Source organism: Sceloporus undulatus, chromosome 6 (assembly GCF_019175285.1).
Source record: "Sceloporus undulatus isolate JIND9_A2432 ecotype Alabama chromosome 6, SceUnd_v1.1, whole genome shotgun sequence".
NCBI lineage: Eukaryota > Metazoa > Chordata > Lepidosauria > Squamata > Phrynosomatidae > Sceloporus > Sceloporus undulatus.
In genome coordinates this window covers 116,194,467-116,211,451 of record NC_056527.1, presented here as the reverse complement: position 1 = coordinate 116,211,451, position 16,985 = coordinate 116,194,467, and the positions used below count along the sequence as shown (strand labels likewise).

Sequence of the window (16,985 nt, the reverse complement as noted above, 5' to 3'; positions counted from 1 at the left end):
CTCAGGCACATCCCTGTCTTATCATGAGCGGTCCACAGTTCTCTGGGATGCAGCTCATCCCTCCGCCAGCACTATTTGCATCCAGCCTCTCAGCAGCGTTGCTGTCCACAAGACCAAAGTACCCTTGCCCAAAGCTGAGCCAGCCTACTCAAACCAGGAACCAACCAGCCCCCTGAAGCAGAAGCCTGGTGTGTCTTCACCCCATCAGTGACAGCTAAGATTTCAAGTACCAGCTCTTTTTGTTGGCTAGGTTTGACCCCAGACCTATCTTTTTTCCCTCTTTCTTTTCCTTCAAAGTCCACGAGGGTGGAATCCTGTCTCCAAAGCAGGTGGCTGAAGTTTCGCGCCTACTAAAACAGTACCAGGCTAAAGGGAGGCCTGGGCCTTCAACTGAGGATCTATATAAATATTTGCGTGGGATAAGCCAGAATGGGTAAGTCTTGAGCATGGGGATTTCTGGGCTGAGGCATTGCCCCTCAACAGATGCTATGATGTGATATATGAAACTGGAGAATGTGTTGGATCTATTCCATGGCTTTCTGATTTGTTTTATAAAACCCTATTTGGAGTAGGGCAGGGCCTAGAGACCAGTTGAGAAGTTTTGATGGGTCAGAACATCTGGATTTTGTTCTGTGGCCCTATCTTTTTCCTTTTCATACTTTCATCTACAGGACAGAAATGAAAAATGATGGAAATCTGCAAGCCAGGAGGAACTTTGATGCTAAATTATCAGAAACACTGAGGAAGGAGGTATGTTTGTCAACTCATCAGGATGAGATGTGAGACATAAATCTTGTAACAAAGTCTGGCCTCAGTTTTTCTAAGCAGCCAGTGGGATGGAATAACAAAACAAAGGAGGGCAACTATAATTTGTTCATGTGGCTTTGTAGGAAAGTTTCAGCTGTCCTTCATGGACATTGTGCGTCAAAAGTGACTACCTTTCCCCCCCCCTTCTTTCCCAGGTGGTCCCTGTGCGTCGCCTCGCCTCTTCAGGACTTGGCCGTGAGAAGTCTCAAGCCAGTGCCAAAGCTGGGAAGAAACTATCTGGAGGTGCACCAGCCTCCAACTCTCATTCCAGCCGAGGTGGAAGTGTGTGGAGATGATCTTGGGGTTTGGATGGTTTCCTCCTTAGCCCTGTTAGCCTCTTCTTACTAACTTGTTCCGCTTAGTTTTTTCTATCTGAGGGTCTGTGGGCCACAGTTTGAATGAAGTACATTTCATCGCCATTTTTACCCTCAACTTTTTGGTACATGTAGGAAGTCAAAAATTTGCCCTTTTAAAAAAGGAAGGATTGAGAATGTATGTCCAGAGTGTTTGATTTTATGGCTTAAATCCTGCAGTGCCAAGACTTAAAATTTTTTTTAAAAAAATTAAACCAGCAGAGAAGCTGCAAAGGCTGCATTGCTCCCAGTTCTCTGAGAAGCCCTTGGCCTTCCACCCTTCTGTCTTTTCTCCCTTCCCTCTTCAGGTCAGCTGTGGTCATTCCATTCACAGATGAAAGCCGGTTTGCCTGTTGAAAGACTTGATTTCAAGTGTACGTGCAGAAGGTATTTTCAAGGATGGCATTGTGAGACTATGTATCCTGACATTTTGGAGGGCTTCGTTTTGGGTTTGCTGTTTTAGAACACCTGGCTTTGCTATCAAAGTTTGCTCTTATTTTGCACAGTTAATTATTTTTGTATGGTTATTATTTTCTAAATAAAAGAATGTTGAGTTATTTGTAAGCTTGTCACTGTCTTTTTCTTTGCTCCGCTCACTGCTATCCTTAAAACACACAATGCTTCTGCACTGTAGAAGAAACGCTTCTACACTGATTCTATTGTCTCCCCTCTAAAATTCCCATTGAAAAAATTAGGCTGTTTAATTTGTGGGTTTTAAAGAACCACCTTCTTTTCTTTCCTTGAGTACAGTTCCACTGAAATCCTGAGGCTCAGAACTTGGGAGACCAGAAGCCAAAGATCAAAGATACAACTTGTTTATTCAGTTCTAAAGGCTGTATGTCAAATTGCGCTTGCTTCTTCCAATGCAGGAGGTGACTCACTTCTGCTCTTTTCCTCACATACTGGGAAATTGCATGCATATGCATTGCACTTCAAGTGCACCACTCTGATTGTCTTCAAATAAAACGTTATTCCATACATACACCATACAAACACAAATCAGGATGTATTCTCAGCTGTACATCCAGGGTCAAGGTACCCTTTCCTCCAGACATGGACAGTTAAATTGTAGAAGACTATTAAAATGTAATCAGTTCCTCCAGTAACAAAAAACAACGACCTTGGAATATATGAGACTGGACTTTCCCAATGTCTTCTTCCTGATTTCAAGGGCAACTATTCTGCAATTTTCTCTCTTTTCATCTTTCCTTCCTCTTTCTTTTGTGCTGCATTAACCATTTCTGAGCTCTGAGAGTTTTAGAGGAAACCTCTGTGTGGACATCTGAGCAGAAATAGCTCTCCTGTGAATGTGTTCCTAGCTATGTATTAGCTGTGTGATAACACTGGCAGGGAGAATAAAATGTTCCCACCCTGTCTTTGCTTTGGTCTTTGATAAAAATCATCTTAGGAATTTCCAGTGTCTCTTTCTCTCCAGAACAAAGAATGTAATATATACCATTCTTTTACTACTTTCCCTTTTTCTACTGTAGCAAATGCCACATATCTGAAACCTTGTTTCTTCCTGCGTTTAACACCTTTTGCAGTTCTCCTTCCTTTGAGAGCTACCTGGTACAACTACCGGTTAGGCTTCCCTAAAATACACAGTCCTCCAAAGGTGATCCCTTTTGAAATCCTTTTCTCCAATAGGATTGAAATAGAAGAGGCTCAGCTAACCATCATCTATGACAAGAACCCTCAAGGTATTGCTACCCCAAGTAAATACATTTAACCATTTCTAAACCAAGCTATGGTGTGCACCACCAAAGATGTCCCCATCCCATTTCCAAGAACAGGCAGACCCAGGGGGCTCAGAAATCCCCTCCCTTTTCTCTTTATGCTTGCATTTTCCATCTGCACCTGTTTCCACTAACTTGCTTTTTACAGCAGTGCTTCCTTCTTTTTTGTTTAGCAGTTTTCACAGAAAACATGTCTTAAGATGGATATCTGAAATGTCCTCTCTGTCTGAGCTTGATCGTTCTTGCACCCGTCTTCTTCCGCTGCTTACTGTGTCTTCTCGTTGCTGAGGAGAAAGCAAGAAGTACTGTATTCATTTGAATGTGTTTTTTTAATGTACCTGGTTTCCAATGCGCTTCCTTTATGGTTCCATTCCATCTCAGTCTTTCTGCCAGCCTTTTTGCCTTCCTCAAATTGACCCAGCCATACCTCAGCACCCCATCCCTTGTCACTCATTCACTCCCAACTTCACACTTGTTGTCCACTCCCCTTTGCTTTGTACTGCCTCTGCATCTCATCTCAGTGCCCTTGCCATATCTGGACTCTCCAGGCTACAAACCACAAAGCCCCTGGTCCCCTGGACACGTGGCTGCCTTACCTCCCCTGCCACCCCATCACTCCATCCCACCTCCGCTTCTCTTCTTCCTCCTCCTGCACAAAGTCCTAATCTGATTAGCTGTTACAAGACAGCGAACATGGATTATGGGTTTAAAAAAACAACACCCCTTTCCTGAGCCCCCCCCCTCACCAGCACCAGCCTGACATCTCACAAGCGCCCAAGTCTACAGCTCCAGTGTGCTGCTCTTGGATCCGAGGGGGACCCTGTACCCAGTGGCCACCAGTGCCCCCTGTTCCCTGTGTCCTGCAGGGAATTTCTGGGGGGGGGGGGAGGAAGGAGCTCTGTGGTGCTGGGCAAACCCTTCTCTCATTTCTCCAAGCCACTTGCCCTCAATGGCTGATGGATGCAGGGATTGATCTTTGGTCTTTGGCTTTTGTTGGAGTGTCGTCGTCTCTCTTCTGGTGGGTTTCTGGTTTTGTTTTCCAACAACTGTTCCTCTGGATTTAGCAACTTGGAATATTTTTGGGAGCAACCACTGAAAGTAGTTGTGGAGCAGATCTTGGTAAGAGAGTGGCGTCTGTAACTTAGCAAATGTGGCTGTCTATCACTGAACTGTACTGTAGCTGCAAAGGAATGGTGAACTCATAACTTTCTATGGTTCAGACCCCCAGTTTTGGACTAGTTGGTTAAAGAAACCAGAAAGATAGCTTGGAAGGAAAAAAGGACTTGTTTTAGGTTTCTTCTACCATGACCTGGGTAAGAGTTTGGTCAAAGGGAATCGGGAACCCGGCGGCTGCACTTCCTTCTTTTTCTTGACTGGCATTAGCCATTTGTCCAGACTTTTTCTCGTCCTTGTAGCCACATGGACTCAATATTCCAACTGTGATGGTGTGAGGAAAAATGGTGTGTGCATGTGCTGGGGAGATCACTGGAGATGAAGACTTTAGGAATAATGAGAAGAGATGTAATTATTTTGTGGATCCTGTGATGTTGACTGGGGATGCTGGTAATGTTGGGATAGAAATGGGAGTAATTAGGATTAGAATAATTGGGATGACGTTACGCATTGTATTTAGTACTTTCTCAGCAAGAGGAGAAATAATCTGCCTGGTGGTGACTTCTGTGTGTCTTAGTGTTTAAGACAGTGTGCAAAGTTGGACATCCCCCCCTAAGCAATGGTGCTAGACTCTTCTAATGATTCTGCTTGATTCCCCTCCTTTCCTCACCTTCCCCAGTATCTTCTTGGCACTGTTGTGGTGAGAGAAGTGGGGAAGGGATTAAGCCAACCCGTGCACCTGTCTGAGCTTCAAGCAAGAACCTTTTTGAGGCGGGGAGTGGTGGCAGTTGTGTAAGAGATTTATAGCTCTTGAGTTCTGGGAGGTTCAGGGTTAAGCAGAAACACTGGTCGCTTCTCCTCCTCCTCTTCGCCTGTGTGTCCATTTTCTGGGAATGATCCAGAAGTAGGGAGGAGCATGGAGGTAAATTAACATGCAAGGGCAGAGAAACTGGGCATTGCCAGTTAAGAGCTCATTGGGCATGAGATGCATACCTTAATGGTTTGAGTGTTGGACTAGGATTCTGGAGACCAAGGTTCAATCCCCACTTGGCCATGGAAGCCCACTAGGTGACCCTTGCCAAGTCACACTATCTCAGTCTCAGGAAAGGCAATGGCAAACCTCGTCTGAACAAATCTTGCCAAGAAAACCCCATGATAGGTTCACCTGAGTGTTGGAAATGACTTGAAGGCACACAGCAATAACAGTTGTAGTCCAAAAAAGTTCTGGTTCTTGTACCCTTCCATGTTCCTTCTTCCCCCGCAAACCCTCCCCTTCATATACTGTACATGTATATACACAAATTGGAGGGAGCAGGACTTTGGGGAGAAGGTCTACTGCAGTCTTCTGTGTAAACTCTTGTTTTCTGTGTAGAGAGAATGGTCTAACTTTACATGTACTACCTCCAATTGTAAGTGGAGTAGTATCCTCTGGACACTAGTTATACAACTCATGGAGAGCTAGGCCTAAACCCTCTATGAGTGCAGATGGGTCCCTAATAGAAGTTACTTAATGCTAAAATCATTTGTTGCTTCTGTCAAGACAAAAAATAGTGAGAAATTACATCCCCCTGAAGATGTTGAAGAAGATTAGAAGAGACCTCTTTAGCTATGTACTGTAGAGCCCCACAAGTCCCATCCAGATTAGATTTTGATCTCTATTACAAAAAACACCAATTTTTAGGTGCGGTTTGGTATGTTTCCTTGTCACAAAAGAAAGAGCCAACCCATAACATAACAGGATGTAATTAATTGTTCATTTATTCTTTTGCTATAAAAAAATTCTTCCCATTCCTACAATCATTCATTCCACTGATGACTTTTTAAAAAACAGAATGTGTAATTCACTATATATTCAATAATTCTTTCCCTGTTAAAAAAATCTTCCCATTCTTAACAATCGTTCCACTCATGAGTAATGTAAAACAGTAATAAAAATTGCACTGCCTGCCAATACGTTTCCGGCCTGAATTCAGGGGGCTTGTGATGACATTTAACCCCCTAAATGGTTAGGGATCATGATACTCCGTCTTGCTTCTCATTGAATGTTCAAAGTTGTTAATCATCCAGGTTCCCTCTATGCTTCTCTCTTGATGTATGTCTCTCTTCTACTGTTTTATATCAACAGATACCTTCTTCATCTCTCGGCCTACTTATCCCAAGCACTCTGTGCAGATATAAGAAGCAGTAACATGGTGCTGTCTCTTCCATTCTTTGGGACCATTGTGGCAATCCCATAACCTATTGGACTTCCTACATTTGCTTTTCTCAGTCACGTTGAATGTCAGCATGTACACTGGCCCCTTGGTATCTGTTCTTTCAATGACTCATTGTTTGCCATACATCCAGTCTCAATAATTTTTTGATCATCTTAATCATTACGACAAAAGTTCACTTTATGGTTACCAAGAACAGATCTGTGTCAGTGTTGGGGCTCTTACCTTATGGGATTCTCTCCCCAGCACCTATAGTTTTGACTTTTAGTCATATGTTTAAGATGCATTCTTTCATTCAGCCTTTCTCTGAAGTGAGTTTTGTACATTAGTTTTATCAATTAGATTTTAGGGGATGCTGTATTTTATCTCTGTAGGCTTTATATTGCACTCCACTGTATGATAGTTTTATATTTAGTGGTATATAAATGTGTATGATATATAAATAAGTCGTTCTATGAATCAACTTCATCTAAGGACAATCACCACCCCAAAATATCCAATATGTATGTTTGCCCCTGTTTTTTTACACTGTTTGCCTCTCTGTTTTGATCATTGATTTTACTTCTTTTAATTCCGAATGTCTGATTCTGACAGACTTAATTTATGTCCTCATTGGAGTAATGAGAAATCCAGCTGGTAAGAGAGGTCTCTTAGACGCTGCACAGTCTCTTTCAGTTGTTAAAAACTGCTGGCCTTGTGAATTAGCTAGTCCTCCAATTTCTTGTAATTTATTTGTTTTTCAACATATATCTCAACCTATTACCCAGCTACTCCACTAGCCATATTGTCTTTCTGCCATCTCTGTATTTTAGTTCAACCATCAAGCAAAGAGTGTCCTAGTAACTTGGATCATCTTAAATCTATTAGAATTGACCGGTGATTGGTAGTAAAAATCTTCTTTTGAACAAGCTAATCTCCTTGATTTTATGTTGCAGTTTATATTTTACTGCAAAGCAGAATATAAACTCAGCACATTCACTTAAAACTTTCATGTTCATCTTGTTTCCTCCTTTGCTAGCACTTCAGTTCAACCATTCACTGCCTCACAGTGTTAACAGAGAAATCTTTCCTGAGGTTCTGAGTGGAAGGAATCAACTGTTGTTGATTGCTATTGTAGTGAGTGAGTGCTGGAGACAAGAGTCATATTGCTATTTCTATGTGCAATGATTAACACTTTGCACTCATTCAGCCAAAAACTTGTACGTTTGGGGAAGAGAGGGTAGATTTCTGGAATTTGCCATGATTATGGTGATGATTTTACATGCCTTCAAGTTCATTCCACCTATCATAAGGTTTTCTTGGCAAGATTTATTCCAAGATGCCTGAGTTGGAAGGCCATAGCACCACCATGATCACAGACAACTCCTATAAGAGAAGGAGAGTACGTAATGAAATGTCTCTACTGTGTGCTTTATTGTCAACGGCATCACCTTCTGTATAGGTAACAGGAATCAAAACCATGTGCAAAGGACACACAATATCACAGTGTACAAGCCACAGAAAACTCCATGAGGTGAGCTGCAATGCCTAGTACAAAAATGTTTAAATGTGTGTTTTGGAAATAATAATACAGTTTCTTCCTACATTCTAGAAAGAATGTCCTCACATTTACATGCTATACTCTACATTGAAAAAATACATAAACACTCCTGTATGTTGGGTTTGTGTGGAAATAGATACAACTGCAAAACTGCAATGGTGACAATCACTTTGTTTCCTGAATTTGGGGTTTTCTTTGTTGTTGTTGTTGTTGTTGTTGTTGTTGCTATTATTATTATTATTATTATTATGCTTTATTTATATAGCGCTGTAAATTTACACAGCACTGTACATAAAATCATTTAATTAGACGGTTCCCTGCCTTCATGCTTACAAACTAAGACACGACACAGAAGGAGAAGGGAATGGTTGAGGGGAAGGGGATCAGGTTCAGCATTCTTCTCTCCCTCTGTGTCCTGGACCAAGGCAGATGGACAGATGGAGGGATCTGTATCTTAAGGATAGGCCTGATGGCATTGGCCTACCCTCTCTGGGCTTTTTATTTGAGTGTAGAAACCGACAAAGAAAGGCACACATAGTTTGGGTTGGTGTTCAAAACCCTTGATTTCTGCTTACTGTTATTAGTTATTAGGTCAGAAAACCGAGATTGTACACAGCATTTCAGGTTTTGTGTGCTGTGCCCAACTATGTGGGATGGGATGGAGAGGGTTTTCACAAAGAGGGGGGATTTATTTTGGTGTCACCAGTATAATGGTTCTGGGTGAAATAAGGTCTAAAGGGAGGGGATTAAGTCCTTAAATCTCCCTGAAAGGATTCCCATGCATCCAAGCACACTTAGAAGGTGGGTCAGACGCTCTTTGAATGTAAAGTGGGTCTTGGTTAACAGGTACCAGTTAGCTAGGTCCAGGGGGATCCAAAATCCTTAACACCATGAATGCCAAATGCAAGCTGGGCATCTTGAAAGAAGGAAAAAATCTCCCTTCCTTCCTTTTGCTGCCTGATTTCTTAAACTTTAATCAGATTATAAAGACTGTAGGCTGGATCAGAATAATATATTCAGGATAATATTACTAGTTGGTTTTGTTCCCCAGATAAGGCCATTGTATCTAGGGCTCTTTGGATATTAAACTTTTCTGATTTTGTTTGGACTAAACCAGGAGTGGACAATTGTGGCAGGATTGGGTGGCACAATATTTTGGGACTGTTCAGAGACTTCATTCACTGCTTAAAACCCTCCGGATCCAGAAATGGCCAGAGGAGTCCAACTGTGCTTTTGAAAAACACCTTTAAAAGAATTTTAAATCATGCAGGGTTGGCCTTGCAATCTTTTTCAATTCATGTTCTGGAGGCTTCCAAAAGAGGCAACTCACACACACACACACACCCCTAGAAAAGTGGTGGTCCAGAGAGAACAGAAGGCTCAAATTGCACAAAATAGCCCAGGGTTGTACATTTGTCTTCCCTTGGATTAAAAATGCAGATGAACGGGGATTTCATTATTTCTCTCTGTTGTGTCAGTGTGAAGATTGATCTTTTTATGTCTACACTGTTCTTGTTTTGTGGATGTCCCATTTGTATTGTCTGTCTGTAGCCTTCTTCTGGTTTTTTTTTTTTTTTAAACAGTAGAAATCGAGCGTTAAAGTCTTTCCTGCACTTAAACCAATTCAGCAGCGGGTGAGAATTACATACAAGAGGGCTGTCCCACAAACAGTTCCCTGTACATAAGAAATGGCTTGGGTCAGACTGTATGAAAGACCGTTATCTTTCAGCATAAGCCTTCCAGAGTTTTATGATCTTCAGGGGAGGGCTTTTTCCCAGTTCCACCACGATCACAGACAAGTTTGGTGAAGATGTGCGAGAAAGTCTTTTTGGTGGCTGCCCTCAGAATGTGAATTTTTCTCCAATGGGAAGTTAGGTTGATTCCCTTGCTGCTCTCTTTCCAGCAGCAGGCAAAAACATTGCTTATTTACCCAAGCCTTTCTAGTTATTTTGGCCTTTGACTGTCTGCTGCAGAAGTGCATTTGGTGCAAGATATATTATGTTGATGATATGCAAAGGGATCTTGTTGCACCTTTGAGATTAATAAAAAGGAAGAAGCTGGTAGCATGAGCTTTTGTAGGCTTGAGTCTATTTCTTCAGATGCATGATGGTTATTATTATAATGACATAATGCCCTTTAAAAAATTAAATTAATGTTTTTAAATATAATTCTTTAATTAAAAAGCATTTGCAGTATCCATTGTTTTAATTATATTTTGTTTAAACTCATATTGTGAGGTCTCTTGGGTGCTGTATTAGGAGAAAGGCAAGAGATAAATGAAAATAAATAAGTAATAGGATAATAGCATATTCCAGCGAGGGTTGAATGAAGTTCTCTTTGCTGTACAGTGGGCCCTTGGGATCTGCTGTGGTTTGGTACCAAGACCTTCTGTGAATATCAAAATCTGTGGATGCTCATTTCTCATTATCTGTAACAGCGTAGTAAAATGATGTCCCTTATATAAAATGGCAAAATGAAGGTTTGCTTTTTGGATTTGTGTGTATGTGTGTGTTGGGGGGGGGGGGGAGAACATATTTTCATGTCATGGATGGTTGAATCCATGGATGCAGAATTCAATTGTACTACTTTGTATCTGTAATTACAGTGTTTTGAGTTTGGGGTTTTGTTTATTTGTTTTGCTGTGTGAGATTATTCACCTTTGTCTTTCTTCGGTGTACGCTGGTCCTGGATTCTCAAGGTATCTGAAGCACCTTCAGCCAGTCTTGAGCTGAACAACAATGCATTTAAAGTAGAAAGGAGGTACAGGGCCCCCTTGTTATCTGCTGGAGTTTGGTTCCAGGACCCCCTGTGGATACCAAAACCCTTGTGTGCTAAAGTCCCATTAAATACAATGGCATAGTGAAATGGTGTCTCATATACAGAATGGCAAAAGCAAGGTTTGCTTTTGGAATTTATATTATATTTGAGTAAAAGATCACCTACTTAAATGCTTGCTAGTACAGAAATCCATAACCAAAACATCCCTGGCAACTGGTAATCTAACTTCAGTTTAAAATCTTCCACCAAAGATTCAGAGGTAGTCAGTTTTACTATTTGATGATAGTTTTAGAATTTGAAAGGGACCAAATGTGCCCTAGAAAACAGCAAGCCCTAGCCCACTCCCAGAATAGTTGTCATGCCAGCATTGGACCACTTTCCTTTCCATTTGGCTCTGTTAAGACCTCCGTTCCACTGCTGAAAGCTAGGGTTGCTCCGCATGGTTTGTGCGCCTGTAGTTACCGTTTTGCGTTCTTTTAAAAGACCTGAGTAAAATGTTCCCTCTAGTGCTAGAGTGAGAGAATGCATCCTCTCTCCTTGCCAATCCACTACAGATTGGAAAGTTTTAATTAACAGACTCTTTCCAGGAAAGCAAGAAACAGTTGTGATCACAAACACGATGTGGGCCCTTAGCACATGGAATGGTGTTGGCGGTGGTGGGGATGGATCATGCCAATCCCCACATTGGATAGCTTAAAAGGCACTGGTCTGTCTGACACTTACCCCAACAAGTGTGTGTGCCTTCGAGTTGCCTGTTGACTTATGGTGACCCTATGAATTCTAGAGGATTTTCTTACAGGCAAGGAATACTCATTGGTGGTTTTGCCTGTGAAGTATCACCTAGAGCACCTGGTATTCATTGGTTGTCTCCCATTCAAGTACTAACCAAGCCTGACCCTGCTTAGTTTTAAAGATCAGACGGGATCTGAGACCTTTGGGGTATTTAGGAAGCACAGGGAATTTCCCATCTATGAAGGATCTTAAAAAAGAAGAATGGGGTTTAATTTTCATCAGTTTTTGGCATGGAACAATTCCTCTTATTCTAGGCCAGTGGTCCCCAAACTGCGCCCTTTAAGAGATTTTGGACTTCAGCTCCCAGAATACCAGACTATTGGCCACCATGACTGAGGCTTCTGGGAGTGGAAGTCCTTTAGGATTTTTAACACCTTTGCCTGATGAAGTAGCCAGTGGAGCTTTGAAAGCTTGCATCATATATTTTGTGCATTTCAGCTGGTCCTATAAGTGCCTCACTGTTTTGTGGATTTTGGATGTTATTGTACTTGGCTGTATGGTCAAGCTTGACTACCTTGGATAGGTTTTCTATACAACATAGTAATTCTACAAAATTTGAAAAATGTGACTAGCCTTTCTTTTTTTTTAAAAAAAAAATTAAGGGCCATCATCTAATTTAAAGCAATCTTATTTGGCTGACTGGTTAGTTAACTGCTCATAAATGCTTTAGAGCAAACAGTAGTTGCGAGGCAAGAAATATGTGTCCTTTGTTTTTAGGTAATGCTCTTAGCAAGCCTCATCTTGGAAGAGACAGTCCCTCAAATATCTGAGAAAAGGCAGGATTAATGCTTCCTTTCAGATGTTTCTTGCCATCTGCAGTTTGCTTGCTTAAAATATCTGTATTGTGCCCAGTTGACAATGCCACCAGAGCCCTTTACAAATATAAAAACAGCACTGAAAATATTAGAAATACTTGCATTCAAAGATATAGATATAAGTTTGCTGTTGAAGCTAATTGAGTCATGCAGGAGTGTCATACGTTCAGTGGCTGCATTCAGTGGTGGAGACTCCTTGAACCCTAGCAGCCCTCTTGGCCTGTGGGTCAATGGACAACCCTTTTGGGAAGTTTGGCCACCTCTGTGGCACTGTCTTGTACCCCCTTTCCCTCCTGCAATGCCCCTTGTTGGAAGACTACAAGTAGCTCCTCCTTGTAGGAGTATAATCTTCAAACACTTTGTCTATATCCCAAATGGTCCCCAAAACCAGGACTCCAGGAAGCTTATCAGTGAAAACAAAAATACACTGTAGATAGAACCATCAAAAACGTTATTGCTGCAGCATAATTCACCAATCAATAGCATTCAAGGCAGTCCAGTTGCCAATCAATAGCAGTAAATCAACTGGTTCACCAATCAATATTGTCATAAGCAGTCTAGAACAATCAATAAATAGAAGAAAAGTGCTACACAACCTCTCTTAAAAGAAAAACAGTTGAAGACAATACAGGACCTTATTAACAAAAGAGCCAGCATGGGGTAGTGTTTTGAGCATTGGACTACAGCTCTGGGGATCAGGGTTCGATTGCCCACTTGTCCATGGAAGTGAATCACACCTTGGGTGAATCGCATGCTCTCAACCCCAGAAAACCCCACGATCTCTTCCAGTTCAATGATTCTATGACAAAGGCCTTAGGGCCGCCGTAAATTGGACATGACTTGAAGGCACAGAACAACAACATCTCTATTAAGAGCCTTTTCTTTAGAAATGATCTCATCCTGAAATCCTGTTGGAGTAGAAATGCCTTTGCTTGCTGAGAGAAGGACAGCAAGGAGGACATCTTTCTAGTCTTCCTAGGAAGGAAATTCCAGGCCTAGGAGCAGCTGCTAAAAAGACTCTGTCCCAGGTCCCTAATGGTCATTGCCTTGGACTGTCCTGTCCTTGTGGGCAGCATGGCGGGAAGGATTTGCTCCAGCAAGTGGCCATTACTGAGGACCTCCTTAACCATGGGCTACCATGAGGAACACCAAAGCTTGGGAAAGTCACTTTTTTGGACCACGGTCCAAAACACATTGCTGAAATAATCCAGTTTGAAATCACTTTAACTGCCCTGGCTCAGTGCTAAGGAATCTGGGGAATTGTAGTTTATTGTGGCACCAGAGCTGTCTGAAAGAGAAGACTTTTTTTTTTGCTTCATACATAGAGTTTTACATTTTAGTAATGTAATGTTTTTAATTGCTTGTATCATTTAATTGTTTTTTAAACTTGTATTTTGTATATTTATATTGTTTTAACCTGGAATGTTTTAGATTTGTAAGCCACCCTGAGTCCCTGTACTGGGAGGAAGGTGGGGAATAATAATAATAATAATAATAATAATAGTAGTAATAATAATAATAATAATAGTCTCACAAAACTACCATTCCCAGGATTCTCTAGCACTGAACCAGGACAGTTGAAGCGATCTCAAACTGGATTATTTCTGCAGTTTGTTTTGGACCTGAGAGATGGGAGCCAAGTCTAAACATGAAATCCATTTATGTGTCATCTGCACCTTTTATACACAAAGCCTGAAGGTCATTTTACAAACAACATTTTCAATAATTTTGTGCATGAAGCAAAGTTTGTGTACACTGAACCGTTATAAAGCGAAGGTGTCACTTTCTCAGCCATCCATGAAAGAAGTTTGGGTTTTTGGAATATTTTGGATTTTGTTATTCCGGATAGAAGAGACTCAAATGGTGATGATGATGATGATAACAGCTTGGGCATTCTGGGAGTTGTAGTCCCCCAAATCCCAAACTTTTTTCCCAACTGAGGAATACTGTTCACCTGTCACTCCATAGCTTTTCCCTGTTGATTTGATCTAAAATGAAATATTGTAGACCAGGAGTGTTTTGCATACTTTTTTGCTGGTTGGTTTTGGAAATGCTGAGCGTTTGCCTCTCAAAAACAACATTCAGCTCTTTTGACACTATTTAAAGTTGGAGAGATGTCAGTTCTCCACCGAGAAAGAGGCAGAATAAGGGGATTTGAGTTTTACAACTGGGACACTAAGGTGATTTAAACAGTTTAAATGGTCCGAGGCCTCTTGTTTTACCAAGCCTTTTGCTTCTACTCCCTTCAGGATTCAGTTTTGGAAGTTATGGAATATACTAGTGTTGACGCCGGGGTCATTCTGGCTCCAGCATTGACACAAGTATATTGACTCCATTATATTCTGAAACCGGTTTTATCAAATTTTCACATGTTCTCTGGTTGGCATTGTTTTAAATAATCTTTAATTAGTTTTAAACAGTCTGGTTTTAAGTGCTGAGTGATTTAATGGTTTGTCATCCCTTGATATTATGGGAGGGTTTATTATGGTGGCTGCTGGTTCCCAGTCATGAATTTGCTCTGGGTTTTAGTTTGATCTATGAAGAAATCTTCCAAGATGCTAAACCAGTTTTGTGGACCAAATTCTACATATCAGATAGTTCCTTTAAGGTCTGGATAAAGGCCTGGAACAGATTTACTGATGGGGCTACTCCAGGTCAGAAGGATGAGAGAACTGCTGGAAAACAAATTAGAAAACAGATCCTCTAGAAAAAAAGAAATACTCTGCCCCTTTCAGTTTTTATATATATCTATATATCCATATTAATAAAACTAATCTATACAGATTCAAATTGATAGCTTTATATTTTCCACAACATATAAAATATGTATACAGTACATATCTAGAATTAACGCTATGTGAAAAATCAAGAGGCTTCCACCTCTACTTGCACCACAACTACTTCTAAATTGCGATTATATCTACTTTCATGGAACATTTGTTTAGCTCTATATTCACAACTTTTGATTCTTCTAATTTTTCATTATCTCAACAGTTTGAAATCTGTTTAGTGCAGCTCTTAATTGTAAATCTTTCCTTACATTTTCATTTGTTTAAGTTTCCTATTTCTTTTTGCAAAGTTCTACAATGGGGTTCCGTTCTTTTTCAATAATATTCAAGTCTTTATTATTTAATCTAGCAGTTAATTTGTCCATTTCACACATTTCAACTAATTTCAGTAGCCATTCATTAATTGGTGGTACATTTTCAGATTTCCAATACTTTGCCCAGATTATCCTAGCTGAGGTTATCATATATATAGCACCAGTCTCCAGTGATCCTTCTCAATCTTTTTTGGTTAAGTTATTTGTCATGTTCAGCAAATAAAGTTCAGGAGTCATACAAAAATTAATTTTGAATATTTTACTTATTATCATGCCCCTTTCAAATTTTAAGGAGAATTTTCAACACCAGACAGGTTATTGAAAATGTATAAGAATATATGAAATCGAAGGCTTCCACAGTTGGCATCCATAGTTTTTTGTGGGTTTTTTGGGCTGTGTAGCTGTGTTCTGGAAGAATTTATTTCTAGGGCTAAATTCTTCCAGAACATGGCCATATAACCTGAAAAAACCCACAAAAAAACTCTGTATAAGAATAGTTCAAATAAATGTTGGAAATGTGAACATAAGATTGAGGCTTTTCCCCCGGATGTGGTGGACCTGTGATGAAGTGCAGAAATATTGGGCTTAAATACATTCAGTATTGGAAGATATTTTCAAAGTTATGATACAGCTGAAACCATATATATATATATGTGTGTGTGTGTGTGTGAGTGTGTGTGTGTGTGTATTGCTTGGAATGCTGGATGATCAAACCTAGAATAATATCAGAAGGACTTTACAGTGTATGAATGCAGCAGCAAGAATAATTTATGCTCAAAGATAAAATAATATGGACTCAAAGATGAGACACTGCTATTCCAACACAAGAAGAGTGTCTGATTAAAACAATTGAACTTGCTGAAATGGACAAATTGACAACACTGATCAAAGAGAAACGATCAATTTTAAGAAACATTGGGAATTGCAATTTATTATTATTATTATTATTATTATTATTATTATTATGTTTATGTTTATTTATATCCTGCCTTCCTCCCAGTGCAGGGACTCAAGGCGGCCACTTATTTGCAGATATATATGGGATGTGAATCAATTTTAGGTTTGTAAATTAAACAGATTGCATAGTGGTTTGAGTGCTGGACTAAAACTCTGGAGAGCAGGGTTTGAATCCCCATTCAGCCACGAAAACCCACCGGGGACCTTGGTCAAGTTACATTTTCTTAGCCTTAGAGGATGGCAAGGCAACCCTCTCTGAAGAAACATGTCCATGATAGGTTTGCCTTAGGGTCGCCTAATTATTATTTTTTAATTGCAATATGTTTTTAAAATTGTTATTGTGAGTCGCCTTGGGTCCCTTCAGGGAGAAAGGTGGGATAGAAATTAAATAAATAATGAAGAGTAAATTGTGGAATATGTATGGAATATATCCATCAGGGGAGAGTCAGTAGTGTTTGTTTTTGTTAGTGGTTTATTGAAATGTGTGATATTGTTGTCATTTGTATATCTTTGTTTTAGCTATACATATAAACTATTTTTGTGACTGTGTTTATGTCTAACGAAAATATAGACTAAGAGTTCACAATTAAGGAAAAGCCATCAGCCACCATTGCAGTGGTGTTAGAGAATTAAAGAAGAGGAACACATCCGTCAGTAATCCTGTTCTGCAAAAAGGCCATTGCAGTGGTAGCAATAATATCAGTCAATATAAATCAGACAATAATAATAATAATAATAATAATAATAATAATAATAATACGTTTATTTATATCCCACC

At 40.2% G+C, this 16,985-nt stretch overlaps 1 protein-coding gene across 7 annotated transcripts in view; it reads left to right on the top strand.

Moving 5' to 3' along the window:
- CNTROB (centrobin, centriole duplication and spindle assembly protein) overlaps positions 1 to 1,708 on the top strand; it is a 33,050-nt gene extending 31,342 nt beyond the window's left edge. For 3 of the 7 annotated variants that reach the window (XM_042476853.1, XM_042476854.1, XM_042476855.1), the window contains exons 17-21: positions 6 to 188; positions 298 to 433; positions 672 to 750; positions 963 to 1,089; positions 1,469 to 1,708. In XM_042476853.1, the coding sequence (XP_042332787.1) occupies positions 6 to 188; positions 298 to 433; positions 672 to 750; positions 963 to 1,089; positions 1,469 to 1,623 (680 nt within the window). In that variant the 3' untranslated portion in view covers positions 1,624 to 1,708. Of the gene's footprint in view, positions 1 to 5; positions 189 to 297; positions 434 to 671; positions 751 to 962 lie in introns of those variants that run through there. The other 4 variants (XM_042476859.1, XM_042476858.1, XM_042476857.1 and 1 more) reach the window with 4 other exon arrangements.
- Positions 1,709 to 16,985: the final 15,277 nt, after the last annotated feature.